Here is a 21,982-nt window from a genome sequence, read left to right as displayed (position 1 = left end):
CGGGGGCCACAAGGGCCGAGCATGAGCACGTGGTGACAGTGGTGCATGTGGCCCTCCCAGACCCCAGGCGCCAGGTCCTTGCCCATGGCAAGCTCTGGAGAAGTGACGTGCAGGAAGCAGAGCTGTGCAGGGTCCTCACTGTGCTCTCTCACCAACTGAGTCTACACCTACCTCAAAAGCACAGCCACAGTCACATAGTGAATCCTTTCCAAAGACCAAGTGTGCCCTGCGTGGGAGTCCTGCAGTCCCCGGAGCAGAGGCCACTACGCTGGCAGCAGGCCAAGCCATTCATGGGGTTGGGGGATGCGGGCCATGGGGACAGGCCGGCACAGTCACTGGGAACCAGCCCAAGTTACCGATTAACTGGGCTCCTTGAAATAAATGGGCAAACGTCCCCGAGGAGGGACGATTTCATCTCCAAGTTCCAGCTGAGCTCCAGCCAGCTGTGCCCGGGCTGGTGTCCAGTGAGGCACCCACTCAGCACCTGCACCCTGGGAGACTGGCAGCATGGCCCAGGCCCCAAGCCCAGGTCTGGTAGACAGCTGTGAGGACGAGAGGCCCCACTGGGACAGCAAGTTCCAGTACCTCTTGAGCTGCATTGGGTTTGCCGTGGGGCTGGGTAACATATGGAGGTTTCCGTACCTGTGCCAGACCCACGGGGGAGGTAAGCCTGTGGGACCTGAGATGCACCCTGGGGGGGGGGACGGTCCACCTCCCGCTGGCGTGGGGTCTCTGCCACTTGGCCCCAGTCTGAGGGTGGGTGCCGGAGCCCGAGGACCTCGAGCACTTGCAGGCAGAGTCAGGGCGCACTGCTGGCAAGGTGACGCCACTTCTCAGTCTCGAACACGGCCGGTTCTCGACAGAGCTAGAACCCCTGGTCCTCTCAACCTGTGTCCAGGTGGACCCGGGCTGATTCGTCCCAGGTACACTTTGCCAAGGAGCCACCCCAGACAGTGGCTCCCCTGAGAGCCGGGGTGGAGGGGCGCGCAGCTGACCAGGCCTGACAGTGTTACTTCCTTGGCCATCAGACCCACACCTCAGAAGCCTGTCAGTCAGACAGCTGATCCTCCTGGCCACCCTCAGCTCCTCCATCATCTGCTCTCTTCATGTGGCCACAGAGGTGCAGCAGCCATACAGCCCTACGCAGTGGGGCGCAGGGGGGGCGGCCAGGCACCGCTGACCTTGGCAGCTGACCGGGGGGGTCGCCGACGTCCCCAGCTGTGACGGGAGAGTCATGCCAGGCTGTGCTGGGACGCCAGGCCCACTTTCCCTCAGGGCTCCGGCAGCCACTGCAGGACCTGCCGTCTCCCGGGGCCGAGGATGGTCTCCTGCTGCCTCGCGCTCCTGGCTTTCGGCAGAGGAAACGCTCCAGTGGAATGCAGGAGATCTCCCTCAGGGTCCACGGCCCGAGGCCGGTGCCCAGGCGCGGCAGGGCTGAGAGCATACGGGCCTGGTGTCTCTGGCTGGAGGCAGACCAGTGCCCTCCTGGCTGCAAGGTGGACAGCTGAGGTGCGGAGGGTGTTCGGGGCTGGCCCTGGCCTTGCCCTCGGAGCCACTCCTTTAAAGCTCACGGTCTGACTGTTGCAGGAGCACACGGGCCAGAGCGTTTTGAAAATGCAGACAAGCAGAGGAAGGAGAAGGGTCTTGACTGCCCAGGGCACTGGTCCCCATGGGGTCTGCTGGGACCGCACCCTGGCCCTGTACCTCCTCCCATGGAAGAGGCCCCAGGGAGGCTTCTGGGAAGCTCTAGGCCCTAAAGCCCAGGCCTCTGCTGCCCCTCTCTGGGCCGTAGCCCTGGACACCAGCCAGGGAGGCGGCAGCCACACCCATGGCTCCAGTGGCTCTGGGAGCTTCAGGAACTTGCCTTCCTGAGCCGCGGAGCCCCAGGTGGCCCCGCCTGGGCACCGGGGTGCACTGATGGGCAAGAGGGGAATTCTCCACTGTTGAAGTTTCCCAAGCATCAGCTTCTGGATGTGCAATCGCTTGGCGAGGTGTCACGAGAGGCCCGTGTCACGAGAGGGCCGTGTCCCTGTAACTTGGATCCCCACGGGTGCTTCACCATGTGGGACAATGCCCCCTTCTTGGTCTCCTTTGAAAACAAGTCACAGTGACAAGGAGACAGGTGGTGTTTGCACTCACACAGACCCATGACTACCACAGTGAGTATGGATTTCTCTCCCTTCACCACCACTCAGCTTTAGAGAGCTCCTCTTCAAAGACAGGACTAAACGCAGCACTGAACCTGAGCAGGGCAAAGACCCTGGAAAGAGTTACAGTGACCCCATCACATGGGCCCTTCATGGCCAGCTGCTTCATCCTGTCCCTAGCACATTAAATCACAGGTGCATCCGATGCCCAGGGAGCCATTTGGCACCTGTCAGGGACTGAGGTTCCCCCCAGGGAGCTAGAAGGACGGTGTGGACTGGGCTGGCTGCTCCAGCCCCATGCAGTGGGATCTGGAGGAAGCTGTCCGTCACCCCCCCTGCACTGCCTGTTTGTCCGTCATGGACCTGACTCTGGGCCTACTGGACCCCCTTGAGAATCATGAAGTCTTGCACCCCAAATCACTCTGGTTCAATCACTGTGGTTCACGCACCTGTGCCCTGACGCGGGCAGCGCAAGCCCTGTACCTCCCTCTACACTGACTGGCTACGAGCCTTGCGTATGAGCTTTGCAGCTGGGTTGTCGGTTTCCACGAAAGACTGAGTTCCATTGGCCTTGAGTGACCTTCTGTGGGGTGGTGGGAGCATTTCCGCTGGGCTTGGTGTCCCTGGAGCCCGCCTACAAGGCTGGCTCCGCGGAGGTCTTGGCCAGCCCATGGAATGCCGAGCACCCCTACTCCTCGTCCAGCGCTCACACTGGCCTCCCAGGGTCCCCTCCGTGAGATCTGGCCTGTCTTGCCTGGCTTGTCCTGCAGCCCCAGGCCAACAGAACCTCCTTTTCTCCCGACACTCTCTCGGTGGTTGGTGCCCACGAGCCTTTCCCTAGCACTGCGGCCTGTGACGTGAGGACTTCTCCCAGGGCCGCCTCATGCAGTGTAGGCAGCGGTCAGCAAGGCACTGCCACCTCCCCCTCTGCAGGACATGCTGCACTCCAGCGCGAAGGCCTGGGAGAGCTGACTGGCGCTGGACGTCTGGCGGCCTGACCATGCTGGCCAGCCCTCCTTCTTTGTTCAAATTCAGCCATGCTGTTCCCCAGCTCTCCCTGTGTTCTGTGTAAGGGCAGCTGACAGAACGGGTTCCCCGGCTGGGTGTGCCCTGGGCAGCCGAGCTGCTCCCCAGCGACCAGCCTGCGTGGGCTGCTTCCTAATTCGTGTTGCCGATGAGACTGTAGAGCCACGGAGGAGGACCATCGCCACTGGCTGGCGTCCCCGGGGGCCTAGTCTTAGGTCAGAAGGCTCCCTGCCATTGGCCCTGGACCCACACGTGCAGGTGGGGACACGCCTGTCAGCACGTGGGAGTGGACACAGGAAGAGTCTTCATGGCCATTAATGGAGAGAGGAAGCAGCTGCCCGCCAGCGTGCCCACCAGAGCTGAGAGGCCGCCATCCTCCAGCAGCCCGCTGGGGTGCACAGGACCCTCCACTCTGGGAGAACCATGTGTTCTAGGCCTCACAGGTGGAGGCTCAACTGGGAGTCAAAGTGCCCAGCTGTCCAGCTGGAGCCGGGCCCTGTAGGCTCCGGGAGGGCTCAGCCCAGCTTCACGCCCTCAGCTGGGGGGAGGTGCTGTGCTCTGCTGTCCACGGCTGGCCCATCCTGCAGAGGCTCAGCCTCCGCCTCTGCCTGCTGCGTCCTCTGGCCTGGGAATTGGTTTGGGGCATGTGCTCCCTCGCAGGGGCCTGAGGGGCCCTCATCCCCCCACTTCTGTGGGCGTTCACCTCACAGCACCTGGACAGGAAATGAGGGCGACATGCGAGCAACAGAGATGAGTCCCAGCCCACCCGGGGCCATGGTCAGAGTCCCAGGTCCCCTCTGAGGGAAGCTCAAGAGATGATCAGAGTCGCCAATGCTCTGACTTCCATGAGCAGAGACCACTCCAGACCCAGGAGAGCCACGGGGGTGCCCAGGGAGACCACTCCAGACCCAGGAGAGCCACGGGGGTGTGGCCCTGGGAGACCACTCCAGACCCAGGAGAGCCACATGGGGGGCCCTGGGAGACCACTCCAGACCCCAGGAGAGCCACATGGGGGGCCCTGGGAGACTACTCCAGACCCCAGGAGAGCCACATGGGGGGCCCTGGGAGACCACTCCAGACCCAGGAGAGCCACATGGGGGGCCCTGGGAGACCACTCCAGACCCCAGGAGAGCCACATGGGGGGCCCTGGGAGACTACTCCAGACCCCAGGAGAGCCACATGGGGGGCCCTGGGAGACCACTCCAGACCCAGGAGAGCCACATGGGGGGCCCTGGGAGACCACTCCAGACCCCAGGAGAGCCACATGGGGGGCCCTGGGAGACTACTCCAGACCCCAGGAGAGCCACATGGGGGGCCCTGGGAGACCACTCCAGATCCAGGAGAGCCACATGGGGGGCCCTGGGAGACCACTCCAGACCCAGGAGAGCCACATGGGGGGCCCTGGGAGACCATTCCAGACCCCAGGAGAGCCACATGGGGGGCCCTGGGAGACTACTCCAGATCCAGGAGAGCCACATGGGGGGCCCTGGGAGACCACTCCAGACCCCAGGAGAGCCACATGGGGGGCCCTGGGAGACCACTCCAGATCCAGGAGAGCCACATGGGGGGCCCTGGGAGACCACTCCAGACCCCAGGAGAGCCATGGGGGTGCCCAGGGAGACCACTCCAGACCCAGGAGAGCCACGGGGGTGTGGCCCTGGGAGACTACTCCAGACCCCAGGAGAGCCATGGGGGTGCCCAGGGAGACCACTCCAGACCCCAGGAGAGCCACGGGGGTGTGGCCCTGGGAGACTACTCCAGACCCCAGGAGAGCCACATGGGGGGCCCTGGGAGACCACTCCAGATCCAGGAGAGCCACATGGGGGGCCCTGGGAGACCACTCCAGACCCAGGAGAGCCACATGGGGGGCCCTGGGAGACCATTCCAGACCCCAGGAGAGCCACATGGGGGGCCCTGGGAGACTACTCCAGATCCAGGAGAGCCACATGGGGGGCCCTGGGAGACCACTCCAGACCCCAGGAGAGCCACATGGGGGGCCCTGGGAGACCACTCCAGATCCAGGAGAGCCACATGGGGGGCCCTGGGAGACCACTCCAGACCCCAGGAGAGCCATGGGGGTGCCCAGGGAGACCACTCCAGACCCAGGAGAGCCACGGGGGTGTGGCCCTGGGAGACTACTCCAGACCCCAGGAGAGCCATGGGGGTGCCCAGGGAGACCACTCCAGACCCCAGGAGAGCCACGGGGGTGTGGCCCTGGGAGACTACTCCAGACCCCAGGAGAGCCACATGGGGGGCCCTGGGAGACCACTCCAGACCCCAGGAGAGCCACATGGGGGGCCCTGGGAGACCACTCCAGACCCCAGGAGAGCCACATGGGGGGCCCTGGGAGACCACTCCAGACCCCAGGAGAGCCACATGGGGGGCCCTGGGAGACCACTCCAGATCCAGGAGAGCCACATGGGGGGCCCTGGGAGACTACTCCAGACCCAGGAGAGCCACATGGGGGGCCCTGGGAGACCACTCCAGACCCAGGAGAGCCACATGGGGGGCCCTGGGAGACCACTCCAGATCCAGGAGAGCCACATGGGGGGCCCTGGGAGACCACTCCAGACCCCAGGAGAGCCACATGGGGGGCCCTGGGAGACCACTCCAGATCCAGGAAAGCCACATGGGGGGCCCTGGGAGACCACTCCAGACCCCAGGAGAGCCACATGGGGGGCCCTGGGAGACCACTCCAGATCCAGGAGAGCCACATGGGGGGCCCTGGGAGACTACTCCAGACCCCAGGAGAGCCACGGGGGTGTGGCCCTGGGAGACCACTCCAGACCCAGGAGAGCCACATGGGGGGCCCTGGGAGACCACTCCAGACCCCAGGAGAGCCACGGGGGTGTGGCCCTGGGAGACCACTCCAGACCCAGGAGAGCCACATGGGGGGCCCTGGGAGACCACTCCAGACCCCAGGAGAGCCACATGGGGGGCCCTGGGAGACCACTCCAGATCCAGGAGAGCCACATGGGGGGCCCTGGGAGACCACTCCAGATCCAGGAGAGCCACATGGGGGGCCCTGGGAGACCACTCCAGACCCCAGGAGAGCCACATGGGGGGCCCTGGGAGACTACTCCAGACCCAGGAGAGCCACATGGGGGGCCCTGGGAGACCACTCCAGACCCCAGGAGAGCCACGGGGGTGTGGCCCTGGGAGACCACTCCAGACCCAGGAGAGCCACATGGGGGGCCCTGGGAGACCACTCCAGACCCCAGGAGAGCCACATGGGGGGCCCTGGGAGACCACTCCAGACCCAGGAGAGCCATGGGGCACCTGAGCCCAGCGTGACTGGACAGCCCTCAGCCCTCCGCACAACTCACTGAGCCCAAGGCAGCATGAGTCTAGCAACCACGCAGCACCTCTGGGGTGCCCCCAGCACTTGGGGTCCCTCCCCACTTCAAGAAGACGGCACGTGGCTCTCCCTGACCCCCGACACACACTCACTGCCCAAGGGGCAGTGGGTGACAGCCTGTGTCTCCCCAGGGGCCTTCCTCATCCCCTACTTCATTGCCCTGGTATTCGAGGGCATCCCCCTCTTCCACATCGAACTTGCCATCGGCCAGCGCCTGCGGAGGGGCAGCATCGGGGTGTGGACGGCCATCTGCCCCTACCTCGGCGGAGTAGGTGCGCACACCTCCCCCAGACCCCGCCCTGCTGCTCGGGGCCAGGCCCTCCCGGGGGCAGAGGCAACCCGATGCAGAGCGCGCTTGTTCCGAAAGGGCACGGAAGCGTTGTGCGGGGGTCTCACTGGGTCTGTTTCTTCTCCCTGGCTTGGCGTGCTGCCCACCCGCAGGGCTGGGCTGCTTCACGGTGAACCTGCTGGTCAGCCTGTACTACAACACGGTCCTGGTGTGGGTTCTCTGGTACTTCCTCAACTCCTTCCAGCACCCGCTGCCCTGGAGCAGCTGCCCGCCAGACCTCAACAGAACAGGTGAGGGCCACGGCCAGGGGCTGGGGGGGCCAGTGCCAGTGCCAGGTGCACAGAGGTGGGAAGCAGGTCTGTGCCCAGCCAGCACACTCACGGGCCACTGTGAAGCCCGGCTCTCGTCTTCCATTGCTGGCCTCTGGTGACCGGGGCCCAGTTCACTCACGGGAGGTGTGGGCCTGGCACAGCTGCTTCTGATCTCCACTGTGGCCCTGAGGAGAGGACAGAGAGGCCCGTGGGCCTACAGGGGGGCCAGGAGCCCAGCAGCACCTGGACGGGCCCTGACCTGCCCCCGTCCTGTTCCAGGGTTGGTGGGGGAGTGCCAGGGCAGCAGCCCCGTGAGCTACTTCTGGTACCGGCAGACGCTCAACATCACGGCCGACATCGAGGACAGCGGCACGATGCAGTGGCGCCTGGTCATGTGCTCGGCCGCCTGCTGGGCAGTTTTGTATCTGTGTGTCATCAGGGGCATCGAGACCACAGGGAAGGTAAGTGCCCTGGCAGGCCCCTGCCTGCAGCACCCGCAGCTGATGTGGGGCCCGCGGCCTGGGCCACTGTGAGACGCCCTCCGCACCCAGGAGCCCTCTGCTCTGAACACACGGCAGCCACCCCATCCCGGCGATCTTCTGGCCACGTGTGCGTGGAGGATCTTTCCATCCGAGTCCCCGCACTGACAGTGTTGTCCTTGTAGACAGCCCTTTACGGGTCTCACTCGTCATCTGATTGGACCGTCCCTGCTTTTCACATGAAGTGCTGCGACATTTGCAGTTAATGTGACCATGACAAGCTGTTTTGCCCCATCATTAGTTAGGCTTTTGTTTGTTTTGTGGTACTGGGGATTGAACCCAGTGGCACTTTAACCACTGAGCCACATCCCCAGTCCTTTCTATTTTTTATTTTGAGACAGGGACTTGCTAAATTACTGAGAGTCCCACATTGCTGAGGCTGTCCTTGAACTTGAGATCCTCCTGCCTCAGCCTCCCAAGTTGCTGGGATCACAGGCGTGCCCACGGTGCCTAGCCATTCTTCCTCTTCTACTTCTCTGTCTTTGTTCCTGTTTCTGCTTCTCTCAGTACTTCCATGCTCCATCTGCCTCCTCAAGGGGTGGTCAGCTGCTGCAGCGGCTGCCGTAGCAGGTGGCCCGTCTTCGAGTGGTGACCATGCAGTATGCTTGAGAACTGCAGCACATTTCACTTGTCCTTCTGTCCCCCAGAAGGACAAGTGGAATGTGACTGTGCTACCATTGCACATTCTGCTGATAGGCTGCTAATGGCAAGTGCACTGCGGTGTGTCCTGCCTTAGGCAGGCAGCTGTCTTTGAGGGACTTAGGTAACAGGAACATTGCACTGGTTTCCACCCACAAGGCTTCCCCAGGGGCAGTGAGGACCCCTGGAGCCAGGGTCTCTGCTCACCAGCAAGGGCTCCCCACATTTCTCCTCTGAGGCATCACTTAGTCCCATCTGTGCACACACAGGTCCTTTTCAGGGGATGGCAGAGTCTGTGCACCCCTGGCCATGCCTGCAACCCTTGGGCTGCAGGAACTATGTGCCCTAGCCCTGTGTATGCCCTCAGCCCCCTGCTGAAGCTGTGTGTCCTCTCCCATGGGCATTCTGCTCTCGAGAGGACTGGAGTGATTCCGCTAGACCAGAGACGAAGTTCCAAATGTCCCTGGAGAGGCACCCTGGGTGGTTGCCAAAGTCTGTCAGGGCTGGGCTGGGGGCAGTGAGGAACAGCATCCATGTTTAGATCTTCCCAGGTGGTCACCGAGGGAGCAGTCTTGCCCACACCCAGCTGAGAATGGGGTCTGGCCTGCATGGGGAGGAGAGCCTGCCCTGCCCTGCGGTCAGTGGGGTCATCAGGGTGAAGAGGATGGGAGGAAGAGGGAGCTGGCAGCAGAGCAGGGGCCGAGAGCCTGACACCTGCCAGGGAGGGAGACTGGAGAGGCCCGGGGGGGAAGACACAGGTCAGAAAGGAGGGTGTCCAGGAGAGACGGGGAGGCCCAGGACGGGGCATGGCCAGGCTCCTTCCAGCCCCTGTCCTGCTGGTCCCGGAGGTCAATGCACCTCGGAAGAACCCAGAGGGGCATGACAGTGGGCCTGACTGTTCAAAGCCCCTGGCGCACCATCCCTGGACTGCCCACTGCTGGCCAGACACAGAGGACACTGGCCCCGGTGCTTCTTGCTCACCTGCTGCTGCAGAGCTGCCCTGTGACGGGCCACGTCTGACTTCTGCTCTCCCTGCAGGCCATCTACTTCACAGCCTTGTTCCCTTACCTGGTCCTGACCATCTTCCTCATCCGGGGCTTGACCCTTCCTGGGGCCGTAGAAGGCTTGATGTACCTGTTCACACCCGACGTAAGTGAGTCCTGGCTCCAGGGCGCAGGCCAGGGTCGCAGCCCTTCCTCGCAGGTGTGAGCACCCGGGAGACACACAGGGGCCCTGGGCAGTCCAGGGGTCAGAAGCCAGGCCAGCCAGGGCAGGGAGCCACGAAGGTGGGAGGGGGCTGCTGGGCCTCAGGAAAGGGGCTTTGGAGGACCAAGAGACAGTAGCATGAGTTCACTGGTGGGACCAGGAGGCTTTGGCGTCTCTAGGACACCTGGGCAGAAGGCTACAGGAGGTTCCGGGAGAGCTGGCCGGGACCAGGTGTCCTGGCAGCAGAGAAGCAGGGCACTGAGTGCAGGTGGCTCCACCCAGGGTCCTTCAAGTCCCCCCAAACCACCAGGTCTGGGAGTGCGCGGAGATTGCTCCTGGACACCTGTGCTGCGAGGGCCTATAAGGGCCAGCAGAGCTGCAGGCTTGCCAGCCACCTCACAGAGTGGCCGGCACTGGCCATGTTCCGTCTCCCCTCTAACCCACCAGCTCCTGCATGGTCCCCAGTTTTTGGTATCTCTGCTGGCCCCACATGCGGTGAGAGTGCCCCGTGGGAGCCCCGTGAGAGTCCCACGAGGCTCTGCAGCAGTGGTGGGCCGAGGTGTGGTCTGTCTGCTGCCTGAGGAGGCCACCTGACTCATTCCAGATGCAAATTCTCCGGAACCCTCGGGTGTGGCTGGATGCGGCCACCCAGATCTTCTTCTCTTTGTCCCTGGCCTTTGGAGGACACATTGCCTTGGCCAGTTACAACCCGCCCAGGTAGGTGGCTAGCTTGGGTGTGGCCTCTTCCGCAGCCCGGGTGCTGAGCCGGCATGCTGTGGAGACACACCAAGGTCCCACCTCCCGAGCACTTGACATGGGGACCTCTTTCTGGGTAGCGGCTCTCGAGGCCTCTGAGCCATCCCTGGGGGGATGCAGGGCATCCCCTGAGGGCTGCTGGGTCAGGCCGGCACCCTGAAGAGCAGGGTCATCTGCACCAGGAAGAGAACTCAGGTCATCAGGCCAGGGGCAGGGTTCTAAGTGGTGCCAGTCGAGAAAGCCATCCGAGTTGCACCAAGGACGTGGTACTCACTTGGAAATGAGCACTGGTCCAGGGACACGTGTGCCGTGGCCAACCTGGGTGTGCTCGGAGAACCAGGGAGATGACTCGAGGCGTTGGGTCACAGTGATCTAAGCCACGAGGGTCTGTCAGCAGGTGGGGTCTGTCTGAGGCGAAGGTAGCGGCAGCCGTCCTGGCAGAAGTCCTTCTGGCCTACGGCCGCGGCCTCCGCAGCACTGGGCTCGGCAGAGTCTTCTGACACGGTCAGAGCAGCATCGGGCCAGAGCCCCAGCCTCCCGCTGCTGCTGCTAGGCTGGCACGGGCGACCCGCTGTGCTTGGACGACTTTCACATTTCTTTCATGACGGGCATGATGCTGACCTAGATCCCTAGGACTCGGGGACCACAGAGGCATAGATAGAGCGTGTGTCAACCTCAGTAGTCACCCAAACAGGCCACAGCTGGTCCCAGGAGGCAGAGCTCTGAGAGTCCAGGTTTGCACAGGGCACTACCACTGCAGCTCCTGGACACAGCTCCTGGACACAGCTCCTGGACACAGCTCCTGGACACAGCTCCTGGACACGAGTAGCCAGGACACACTGCAGTGACACAGGAGGGGGGCAGGGCAGGAGGGGGGCAGGGCAGGAGGGGGACAGGGCAGGAGGGGGCTGGGCAGGAGGGGGGCAGGGCAGGAGGGGGGCAGGGCAGGAGGGGGACAGGGCAGGAGGGGGACAGGGCAGGAGGGGGGCAGGGCAGGAGGGGTGGAGGGCAGGAGGGGGACAGGGCGGGAGGGGTGGAGGGCGGGAGGGGGGCAGGGCAGGAGGGGGACAGGGCAGGAGGGGTGGAGGGCAGGAGGGGGGCAGGGCAGGAGGGGTGGAGGGCAGGAGGGGGACAGGGCAGGAGGGGGGCAGGGCAGGAGGGGGGCAGGGCAGGAGGGGGGCTGGGCAGGAGGGGGACAGGGCGGGAGGGGGACAGGGCGGGAGGGGGACAGGGCAGGAGGGGTGGAGGGCAGGAGGGGGACAGGGCGGGAGGGGGACAGGGCGGGAGGGGGCAGGGCAGGAGGGGGGCAGGGCAGGAGGGGGACAGGGCAGGAGGGGTGGAGGGCAGGAGGGGGACAGGGCAGGAGGGGGACAGGGCAGGAGGGGTGGAGGGCAGGAGGGGGACAGGGCAGGAGGGGGGCAGGGCAGGAGGGGTGGAGGGCAGGAGGGGGGCAGGGCAGGAGGGGGACAGGGCGGGAGGGGGGCTGGGCAGGAGGGGGACAGGGCAGGAGGGGGACAGGGCGGGAGGGGGACAGGGCGGGAGGGGGACAGGGCAGGAGGGGGACAGGGCAGGAGCGGGCTGGGCAGGAGGGGGCTGGGCAGGCTGCAGGGCTGTACCAGAGGCTGTGGACATTTTCTGGATGTATTCCCAGGGCACGTGTGTGCCAGTCTCTAGGCACAGTCCCAAACTACTGGCCTGCAGCCCCTGCTGGCCGTGGCCTCTTCTACTGGGAGCACAGGACACCTGGACCTCAGGTGCAGACTGGGGCTGAGGAGGGTAGTCTGTCCTGGCCCACAGAGCCCTGTGGCAGGTGTGTGCTTGTGCCCAGGAACAACTGCAAGAAGGACGCTGTGACCATCGCCCTGGTCAACAGCCTGACCTCCTTGTACGCGTCCATCACCATCTTCTCGGTCATGGGCTTTAAGGCAACCAATGACTACCGGCAGTGCCTGGACAGGTGAGCACAGGTGCCCTCTGACTTCGTGGGCTTGCCCTGGAATCTGCTCCCTGGAGAAGAGCAGCGGGTGGGTGCGTTCTCCCTGTGGGGGCGGGGGGACAGCGCCCAAGATCTCATGCCCACCCATGACCTCGGAACGTGACCTGCTTTGGAAAAGAGTTTTTGCAGATGAAACTAAGGCTTGGATTGAGGTGAGGTCATCCTGGAGTAGGGTGGGCCCCAGTGACAGGTCCTTAAAAGGACAGTGTCCTTAAAAACACACAGAGGAAATGGCACAGAGGAGGGCAGACACTGAGGGGCCACCAGATGCTGGGAGAAGCGGGCAGCCTTCTCCACCAGAGCCCTGGGAGGGCAGCCCTGCTGACATCTTGGGCACCACGCTGTCTAGACTGAGGGTGGGTCCTGCTGTGGTCACTCATGCAGGACACTGGATGCCTGGGACCTGGGGCACCAGGCTGGGACGCCTGTGTGGCCGGGATGGCATGGCTTTGGCAGGACTGTGTCACAGGGGTGGCCCGCTGTGGTTCCAGCTGCAGCTACTCCACAGGCTTCCAGCGCGTCACCCCTGGAATCTGGGCAGGTGGACCAGCTCCCCTTCCATAGGGGCCACTCTGCCCACATGGGGACAACAGCAGGGTCTGGAGACATCCTTGGTCACCATACTTTCTGGGTCAAGGAGGGGAGTCTTGGTATGTGCAGGCCAGGGACACTGCCAGGACGCCCCAGAGAAGGGACCACAGGGACATCCTTGGTGCCGCAGGGGGATGCCTGGCTCTAACCACCAGCGTCAGCACAGAGGGGTGCACCATGTGCAGCCTGAGCCCCCAGCTCCCGGGGCGGCTGAGCAGCGTGTGCAGATCACAGAAAGAACAGCGCGAGCCCCACGAGGACCGAGCCATGGCGCTTCCAGCTTCTTTGCGTGAAAAGTCAAGACGGCATCCAGCGACCAGCACACGCGGCTGGGGTTGGGCCGAGTCTCAGTAGGCACCGTGCTGTGTCTGCAGTCTCACAACACCGGGTCACGGAATGCAGGGCCCACGTCCTTGGGAGAGCGGATGACCTGCAGTCCACACTTCCTCCATCAGCCACCACCTGCCCACCGTGCCTCCGTTCAGATACCTGTCTACGCACAGCAGTGGCGACTGGTGCGGAGCCCCAGCCGGCAGCGCCAGCCCAGAGCCTTCTCAGCAAGGCAGGCTGCGCTGTGCTGCACACGGCAAAAGAACCCTCAGCTCTGTCCTGGGCCACTTCATGCAGCGAGACTGCCAACCAAAGCAAGTGACATGCTGCTCAGCAGACGCCAGAGGAGCCCTGTGTGCACAGAAGCCCAGACTCACCCACCCCGACAGGAGCCTGCAGGTGCACGGTGTCACTCCTCGAATATCTGCAAATAGCCACCACAAAGCACGACCAGGAGGACCCACCACTCACAGCTGCCCCTCCCTGGAGCCGATGAGCTGCCCTGCAGGCCCAAGAGCTGGGGGTGGGCAGACTTGGTTGGCCCTTGAGTGCTGCTCCCCCGGGGAACTGTGCTGGAGAGAGGGGCTAGACGGGCCAGGGTCCCCCCAGAACACCACAGGAGGCTGAGCCCTCCCAGAATGCTGCACTCGGTGCCACCTCACCTCCTCGGAAGCCCCACCTCACCTGCACTCACAGAAGAGTGGCCCCTCCAGGCCCAGAGGCTGGGAGCAGCCTCCCCCTTGTCTGTGGAGTGACCACCAAGTGCTGGACCTGACACAGCCTCCACGAGATCCCACAGGCAGCCAAGAGGGACAGAGCCCTTGCTGGGAAGCTGCCACGGGCTCTGTTCCCCTGGATGTTCGCTGGCCAGGACTGATGGCCCAGCCCCACTGACCACCCCCTTCTGTCCTGTAGCAACATCCTCAGCCTCATCAACGAGTTCGACTTCCCAGAGCAGAGCATCCCCAGGGACGACTACCCGGCTGTCCTCATGCGCCTGAACACCACACAGCCAGACAGGGTGGCCCGGCTCCCGCTGAAGGCCTGCTGCCTGAAGGACTTCCTGGACAAGGTACCATGGGCAGGCCCTCCACAGAGGACCGGAGGCCTTGCCGCAGACGGCTGTGAACATCCCCACAGGCCCAGATGGAAGGACCCGTCCATGCCTGACTGGGAACCTGCCCAGCAGGTCAGGAGACCAGGCTCCACTGAGGAAGCAGGCATGGCGGGGCCTGGGCCCTCCAGGGGGAGGCCAGAGCGTGGTCACGGAAGCCAGTGGATGCCTGGGACCTGGGGCACCAGGCTGGGATGAGCAGTCAGGAGGCAGGACCTCGGCAGCGCCTCATGGCGCCCGACCCCAAAGCCTGCTGCGCTCACCTGCTGGCTTCCTAAAGGGAAGGTCCCTCCTCCCCTCGGAGTTCACTGAGAGGGACGTGTGGTGCGTGGGGATCGTGCCCGGTGTCCACGGTGTGCCCTGTGTTGCAGAGTGCCTCGGGCCCAGGCCTGGCCTTCATCGTCTTCACGGAGGCCATCCTGCACATGCCGGGGGCACCGGGCTGGGCTGTGCTCTTCTTTGGCATGCTCTTCACCCTGGGCCTGTCCTCCATGTTCGGGAACATGGAAGGGATCATCACGCCACTGCTGGACGTGGGGGTCTTGCCCAAAGGGGTTCCCAAGGAGGCCCTGACTGGTGAGTGGGTGGCTCAGCCACCTGGAGGGCCTGTCCCCACATTCCAGCCTCCAATCCACTGTCTACTCCACCTGATGTCCAGATGCCCCTCTCGCATGCAGAGCTTGGGGGGGGGGGCTGTGTTCCAACTTGGGGGACGATAGCCAGGCTGCTCCATGCAAGGTGGGGCCTCAGTGGAGGAGGGTGGGCTTCCTCCCGCCCTGGCCCTGAGGTCCTTGCAGCACAGGGAGAGACAGGGCAAGGACCTGGAGTCTCCTGTCAGATGCTGGAGTGGCCTGCACCATGTCTGTCCCCAGGACTGGCCTGCTTGGCCAGCTTCCTGTTGGCTACCTGCTTCACGCTGCAGTCTGGCAGCTACTGGCTGGAGATCTTCGACAACTTCGCGGCCTCCCTGAACCTGATCATCTTTGCCTTCTTGGAGGTCGTTGGGGTCATCTATGTTTATGGAATGAGGCGGTGAGCTGACCCCCAGGGAATGCCCTGGCAGCCCCCCGGTGGGACAGGCGGGGGCTGGCAGCACAGGCCCACTCCACGTCTCCTCTCCAGATCCCAGCGGGCTTGGCTCTGGGCAGCCTGTGGAAATGCCGGGTGGGTCCCCAAGCTCCTGCCTCTGAGGGTGGACTGCCCACGGGCCCTCCAGGAGCCTGAGTGTCTCACGCAGGTTCTGTGATGACATTGAGTGGATGACTGGGCGGCGGCCCAGCCTCTACTGGAGGCTGTCGTGGTGGGCAGTGAGCCCCATGCTGCTGCTGGGCATCCTACTGGCCTACATCGTCCTCCTGGCCCAGACACCACCCAGCTACAAGGCCTGGAGCCCCCAACACGTAGGTCCTTTGCCTGGACCCTAGAGTGCCATCAGGACCCAGACGACCCACATGGGGACATTCCTGTCCTTGCAGCCTGGCCACTGCTGGCATCCAGGAGGCTGGAGATGTGAGCAGGTGGCCTTGCTGTGAGCCTGTGGCCACTGGGGCACAGGGTCCTGGGTAGAGCAAAGCTGACTCCAGGGGGCAGCCTGGGGCAAAGGCTTTGGTCAGTATAGTGTGGACCCCAGCCGCAACCCAGGCCATCACAGGTGCCCCCTTAGGACACCGACTCATGCCATACTTCCCTTGGGTGGGGGGGACAGGAAGAGGAAACTGCCCACTGGTGGTCTGCAATAAAGGAAGTGGTGCCAAGGGCGTCCTGAGCTGGCCTTGTGCCGTCCACACAGCCCCAGGCTTTCCGCAGCCTCGGGGACCAGTGCCTCTCGGGCACCAGCGCCTCTCGGGCAAGTCCTGTTCTCCTGAGAAGGGTGCCCAGCAGGCTGAGCTGCACACCTACCAGTCCTCTCCCCAGTCTCAGAACGGGGCCCCAGGATGGCAAGGGCCAGCAGAGTGGCCTTTGCTGAGGAACCGGTGTGCGTGGTCCCTCTGGACACACCCTGCCCCTCAAAGCCCCAAAGCTGGTGGCTAGTGCTGCCATCTCACACAGGAGGCGGCTGGGTTCACGGGCCCAGCCACTCCATGGTCCCACTGCAGGAGGGGCTCCTCCTGGGCAGCCGGGGCCCGGCCGAGTGGCTCTTCCACTTTCACTCAACCTAGAATGTGTGTGCACCTGCTCCTTTGTCTTGGGAAGGACGAGGTGAAGCAGCCACAATAGTTCCGGGGGCTGACGGCTGGCTCAGTCCCAGGTGCCTGTGGCCGGGGGATGCAGCCTCTGCCCCGGGCGCCCTGCTGAGCATGCTCTCCTCCTGACAGGAGCAGTTCCCCTCTCGGGAGGAGAAGCTCTACCCAGGCTGGGTGCGCGTCATCTGCATGCTCCTGTCTTTCCTGCCCCTGCTGTGGGTCCCAGCTGTCGCACTGGCCAAGCTGCTGGCCCAGCACAGGCGGAGGCTGAAGGACACACAACCAGACACCAGCATGAAGCCAGAGGAGGGCAGGGGCTGCTGAGGGATGGGCCAGGGCGGATGGGAGCAGGGACTGCCGGCCTGTAGCCTCAGACCCAGCCTCATTACACGCCTGCTGCCACGAGGCACGCGACCGTTGCTTCTCAGCTTCCACCGTGTCCACGCTGCCTGCAAAGGGTTTCAGACGTCCCGGAACGCGTGGGTCCAGGCAGCCACAGTGTCTGATCCCTGGGTCCTGGCCATCCACGTGAGGCTGCTCCTCCAACCCAGGTCCCACAGTGTGGTGAGCCGCTTCTGCCGTTTCTGCAGACTATGGTCGCCATTACAAGATGATGCTGGCTCCGCTGTGGTCTGTGACAAACAACTCCTTATCTGGGAGAGTTGGCACATGATTTTTCACCACCCTGTACACCACCCTGTGAGAAAGTTCCACGCGGCAGCTTTGCATTGGGGCTTGGGATGCTTTATTAAGGCTGGGAGGGGCACCCGAGAGGAAGAAGAAGAAATATCAAGGGCCTGAATAAACTGCTGAAAGAAGATTCCTGAGTTGCGTCTTCCTTGCGGGCAAGGGGTCGCGACAAGTGGTGCCGAGACCCGGGAACCAGAACTTTCAGCAGTCAGGGGTGGTGCACCGGTTAGTCCCAGGTAAGTGGGATCCGCGACCAAAGCGGGGTTAGTCCCAATAAGTGGGATCCGCGATCAAAGCGGGGTTAGTCCCTAGTAAGTGGGATCCGCGACCAAAGCGGGGCAGCTCCTCTGTAATGAAAGAGAGAGCCTTACATTTTATTGCATCTGCACTGTGTACTTTCGCTCCTACTTTCGCTTTCTTTTTTTTGTGCTTCCTTTGTTGTTGTGTCATGGGTGCCGCATCTTCAAGTCCGCTTCTCCTGGCCCTAGATGGCCTGTTACGTTCCAAGGGACTGGAAGTGAAACATAGTACTTTACAGAGATTTTTACAGAAGATAGATATCGCTGCACCGTGGTTTGCATTTTCGGGCAGCCTTACTGTGCCTAGTTGGGATAAATTAGGCAAAGATCTTGACTTTGCTTCTGAGCAGGGCATATTAGAGGGTGGGGTGATACCCCTTTGGAAAATGGTCCGTGGTTGCCTTACAGATGGTAAATGCCAGGAAGCTGTGAGTGAGGGTCAAGCTATTCTTGAGCAACTGCATGAGGAAAAATCTGAAGGATCATGTAGTGGAGTGGCAGAGAGTATTAAAAGTAACAGTAGTGAGAAGGCAAAAGAGCCTGAAGATAAAAATAGGAGAAGGCTCTACCCAGACTTGACCGAATTAAAAACGCCTGAGAACACAAGCGACTCAGAGAGTTCTGAGGACCTTGATATATTGTTACAACAACTACATAAGATAAAAATGAAAAAGAAGAAAAAGGAGACACAGGGCACGCAGGCCTACTGTAAGAAGGGGAAGGGAGTTAACATTGGTCAACAAAACTCTGAGGAGGAGGAGGAGGTAGAATATCTAGAAGAAGATATGGTGCCGATTGCCCCACCTCCGTATGTGGGGGGTGCCAAGGTTCCGGGAGATCTTTTCATGCACAAGTTTGGAGGACAGTTAATACAGATATGGGACTTGCATACCCTGTATTTCAGGACAATAACAGGGGAAGATATCATGAGCCTTTAGACTTTAAGATAATTAAAACCTTGGCAGAATCTGTCCGCACTTATGGCATAGATGCCGCTTTCACTCTCACTCAGGTGGAGGGACTTACTAGATTTTGCATGACTCCCTCAGATTGGGCTAGTCTAGTGTGCGCTTGTGTTTCCCCAGGGAAATATTAGGAGTCCAAAGTTGGCTGTTTAATGTTTCTGGCAGTACCCAAGACTCGGAGTGAGGTAGGAGGCTTAAAATTTCTGCAAATAATTCACAATTATCTAATGCTACATTACCCTCTGCAGCAGTCTGTCTCCAATCTCCGTTCCTGTTTCTTTTGGCTAATGTTACATCACAGGGGATGCTTAATTGCTCTAATATTACCTGTTATTTGTCTGAGTGTTGGAATGGATCCTGGCCTATGGCAATGGTTATGAAAATTCCAACTTTTGTCCCGATCCCGGTTACTGCAGATCCAGAGTCATTTCCTATTGTTGAACTGATTGGAGCCCGTAGAGATTTTGGAATTACGGCAGCTATGGTGACAGCTGTGGCGATATCTGCTGCTGCAGCAGTTACAGCTGGAGTAGCCATGGCCAGCCAGGTACAAACTGCTGCCACTATTAATCAGGTTATTCAACAAACATCCACCATACTTGAGTCTCAAAGTAAAATTAATCAACACACTTTATCTGGGATTCTAGCTGCTAATCAAAGGATAGATCTGCTTCAAGCTCAAGTTGAGGAATTGTCTGACCTAGTACATTTGGGTTGTATTGATCAACGTGCACATTTATGTATAACCTCTGTCAGATTTTATGATTCCAGAAATGCCTCCCGCATCATCGGGGAATATTTATCCGGAACCTGGTCCATGGAAGCAGAAAACTTGATCCAGTCTCAACTAACTCAGATTGCTGTTCTGAATAGCACCCGTGTCGAACCAGTGACTTTGGGTCAATTCACCAGTTGGCTATCCTCTGCCTTTCCTTTTTTAAGGAATGGGTGGGAGTGGGCATTTTTGGTGCAATGTGTTGCTTCGGTGTTGTACTTTGTTTGTGGCTTCTCTGTCGCCTTAAAACTCGCCATGCACAAGAAAAGGCTATGATCATACAAGCTCTTGCAGCTTTAGAAAATGGCAACTCACCTCAAGTCTGGCTTGCGCATCTTAAGCAGTAAACCTTTGTCATGGTCGTTACACCCCAAGTTATTATAACATTGCACTGGGATCGACATGACTTTCCTTGTTATTCTCTTAGTGTTGGAAAGCCCTTGCACTCTGCCGGTCTTACTGCCATTGCACGCAGATGGGTTTCCACACTAGTGCTTTTCTATCGTCTTAAAGTCCGTGCCTTTCTTTCAGGGTGCTGTCAACTTGTTTGTCGTTATAAACAGCCACAGTTCAGCCTCAGCTATCCCCCTTCGTCCACCATCGTCACGATACAGGATGCGAGGCAAGGCACTGCACTTGAGTGATCCTTGACGTGGACCTCAAGGAGAGCATGTCCTATTGCATGCGGGTTAGACGCGTCCACGCCCCGCCCCACGAAAAAAGGCGTCGGCTGATATGGCTTCAGATCTGGGGAAGGCGCCTCCTTAGGACTGAGTCATACTATGCAGCCACTTCTGCACAGTGGGATAGGACCTCTACTCTCGCCTGTATTGTTTTAAGAAAACAGAAAGGGGGAACTGTGGTGAGCCGCTTCTGCCGTTTCTGCAGACTATGGTCGCCATTACAAGATGGCGCTGGCTCCGCTGTGGTCTGTGACAAACAACTCCTTATCTGGGAGAGTTGGCACATGATTTTTCACCACCCTGTACACCACCCTGTGAGAAAGCTCCACGCGGCAGCTTTGCATTGGGGCTTGGGATGCTTTATTAAGGCTGGGAGGGGCATCAGAGAGAGAAAAGAAGAAATATCAAGGGCCTGAATAAACTGCTGAAAGAAGATTCCCGAGTTGCGTCTTCCTTGCGGGCAAGGGATCGCGACACCACAGGGTTGCAGTCTCTGTGGCCATTCGCTGTCCCCAGGGGCCACCGTGCTCCGGCAGGGAGGGAAGTGCCCTCTCCTCACCCAGAGCAGCCGGGGAGAGCACCGCTCAAGGGACCTGAGGGGCAGACACGGCTGCTGGCACGGGCAGCGCAGGAGCCCTGGGCCACTGCTGAGGAAGCCTGCACGGTGCCGTGGCCGTGGCCCCAAGTGCCTGCTTTTGTCTAAGAAGGTACTAGAAGGGAGAGGGACACACGGCCTTGGCCACAGCTGGCCTCACACTGAGCCACGGCAGGGCGCGTCTCACCCAACTCCTGCTCCTCTCTTGCTGCCTCTTCCCTTCGGGGAGAGCCTGGGACGTCTGAAGTGTGGGGCCTGGAGAGGGGCCATGTGCACCTGTAGCTTCTTACCTGGGCAGCACCTCTCTCCTTGGTGCCTGGCCAGGCAGCGCTGTCCATGGTGCTGAAACCCTAGCCAACACAGATTCAGGGTGGTCTGTGCATTCCTTGCCCATGGCCAGTTTGGACCCCAGAGCAAAGGCACACTCAGTGCTGCCCCCTGCTGGGCAGCTGTGTGTCCAACATGGCATTGGCTACAGGGAGCCCATCTGTGCCCACAGACCAGGTAGGTCCTGCTCTGGCCCCTCCATCCAGGGCTCCACCGAAACTCAGCACATTGTCCTCTCCCCATCGCACCTGGCAGAAGATGAACTCATACTAAATGCCTTCATTGGTCCTCAGAAGTGGCTAAGCCCAAAGATGGGCTTCAGGCTCCACTGGACCCTCCCCGTTGAGTTCTGCTCTTGGGCGTCTTCCCTGGGTAGGGCCTCTCCAGGGCTATGCAAGTCTTTGGGGTCCATGTTCTGGGTGAGATGGCCCTTCCCTGGGGTCTAGACTGCAGGGGAGGCTGGTTGAGCTTGGAGGGTGGCAGCAGGAGGAGGGGGCTGCAGCTGACCACAGGATGGTGAGGAGGGGCAGTGTGCTCTCCCCACCCACACGGGGCCTGAAGATCCCACCATTGACCCTAGACAACACAAATGGTGGCTGTTGGCAAGCCACCTCCAGGGACGTGTTTTATGTTCATGCCACACTTCGGAACACTGGGTGCCGAGCAGGACCTGCTCCCCAGCCCAAGTGACTCTGGGTGTAGAACTTCACAGCAACAGCAGGAGTGCCACCCAGTGAGGGGACACTTCACAGTGGTGCTGGAAATGGCAGGACTTGTGCCCCTGTCCAGCCACTGAGAGGAAGGGGTGGGGTGGGGACAGCACACCTAGAAAGTTCCATCCTATTCACATGCTCAAAGCAGCTGTGGATACTACTGGGTAGAAAGAAAGATGGACAGGAGGGGATCCAACTGGTGGATCACTGTTGGACAGACAGGTGGTCTAAAACATGGCAGAGGCATGTCCACCCCACCAAATACACCACTTGTTCAAGGTCACTGCTGATGCCCTGAGAGCAGGAAGAGGCTGAGCAGCATCCATGGAGGGATGGACAGGCTCAGACTCTTGGGAGCAGGGCCGAATGGTCTGACCCTGCATGGATGCACCCCTGTGCAAGGTCCTGTCTATTGCAAGCACCCAGGCTGGCTCCTGGAGACAGGCCAGG

At 61.3% G+C, this 21,982-nt stretch overlaps 1 protein-coding gene and 2 long non-coding RNA genes across 4 annotated transcripts; all 3 read left to right on the top strand.

The window, feature by feature from the left end:
• Nucleotides 1-391: 391 nt before the first annotated feature.
• On the top strand, nucleotides 392-17,305 carry Slc6a18 (solute carrier family 6 member 18). Of its 2 annotated transcripts, XM_046430409.2 has the most exons (12): nucleotides 393-664; nucleotides 6,663-6,803; nucleotides 6,973-7,110; nucleotides 7,411-7,592; nucleotides 9,348-9,458; nucleotides 10,120-10,232; nucleotides 12,100-12,228; nucleotides 14,104-14,260; nucleotides 14,674-14,878; nucleotides 15,175-15,334; nucleotides 15,540-15,702; nucleotides 16,618-17,305. In XM_046430409.2, the coding sequence occupies exons 1-12, from the start codon at nucleotides 508-510 to the stop codon at nucleotides 16,807-16,809; spliced, it is 1,848 nt and encodes a 615-aa protein (XP_046286365.1). In that variant the 5' UTR covers nucleotides 393-507; the 3' UTR covers nucleotides 16,810-17,305. The 2 variants fall into 2 exon arrangements, with proteins under 2 accessions (XP_058430490.1, XP_046286365.1); XM_058574507.1 differs by lacking the exon at nucleotides 15,540-15,702 and having other exon boundaries at nucleotides 392-664.
• On the top strand, nucleotides 671-2,564 carry LOC131423651 (uncharacterized). Its single transcript, XR_009225501.1, has 2 exons — nucleotides 671-1,509; nucleotides 1,588-2,564. It is a non-coding gene; the product is annotated as an uncharacterized LOC131423651 (long non-coding RNA).
• Nucleotides 17,306-18,232: 927 nt separating the features above from the next.
• On the top strand, nucleotides 18,233-20,332 carry LOC131423650 (uncharacterized). The gene is made up of 2 exons (XR_009225500.1): nucleotides 18,233-18,624; nucleotides 18,856-20,332. It is a non-coding gene; the product is annotated as an uncharacterized LOC131423650 (long non-coding RNA).
• The last annotated feature ends 1,650 nt before the right edge of the window (nucleotides 20,333-21,982 follow it).

This window comes from Marmota monax, unplaced genomic scaffold, assembly GCF_021218885.2.
Source record: "Marmota monax isolate L192 unplaced genomic scaffold, Marmota_monax_Labrador192_F-V1.1 WCK01_AAM20220418_F8-fsc00082, whole genome shotgun sequence".
NCBI classification, from domain to species: Eukaryota; Metazoa; Chordata; class Mammalia; order Rodentia; family Sciuridae; genus Marmota; species Marmota monax.
The sequence above is the reverse complement of the archived record's forward strand: the minus strand, read 5'-3'. Positions and strand labels throughout refer to the sequence as shown.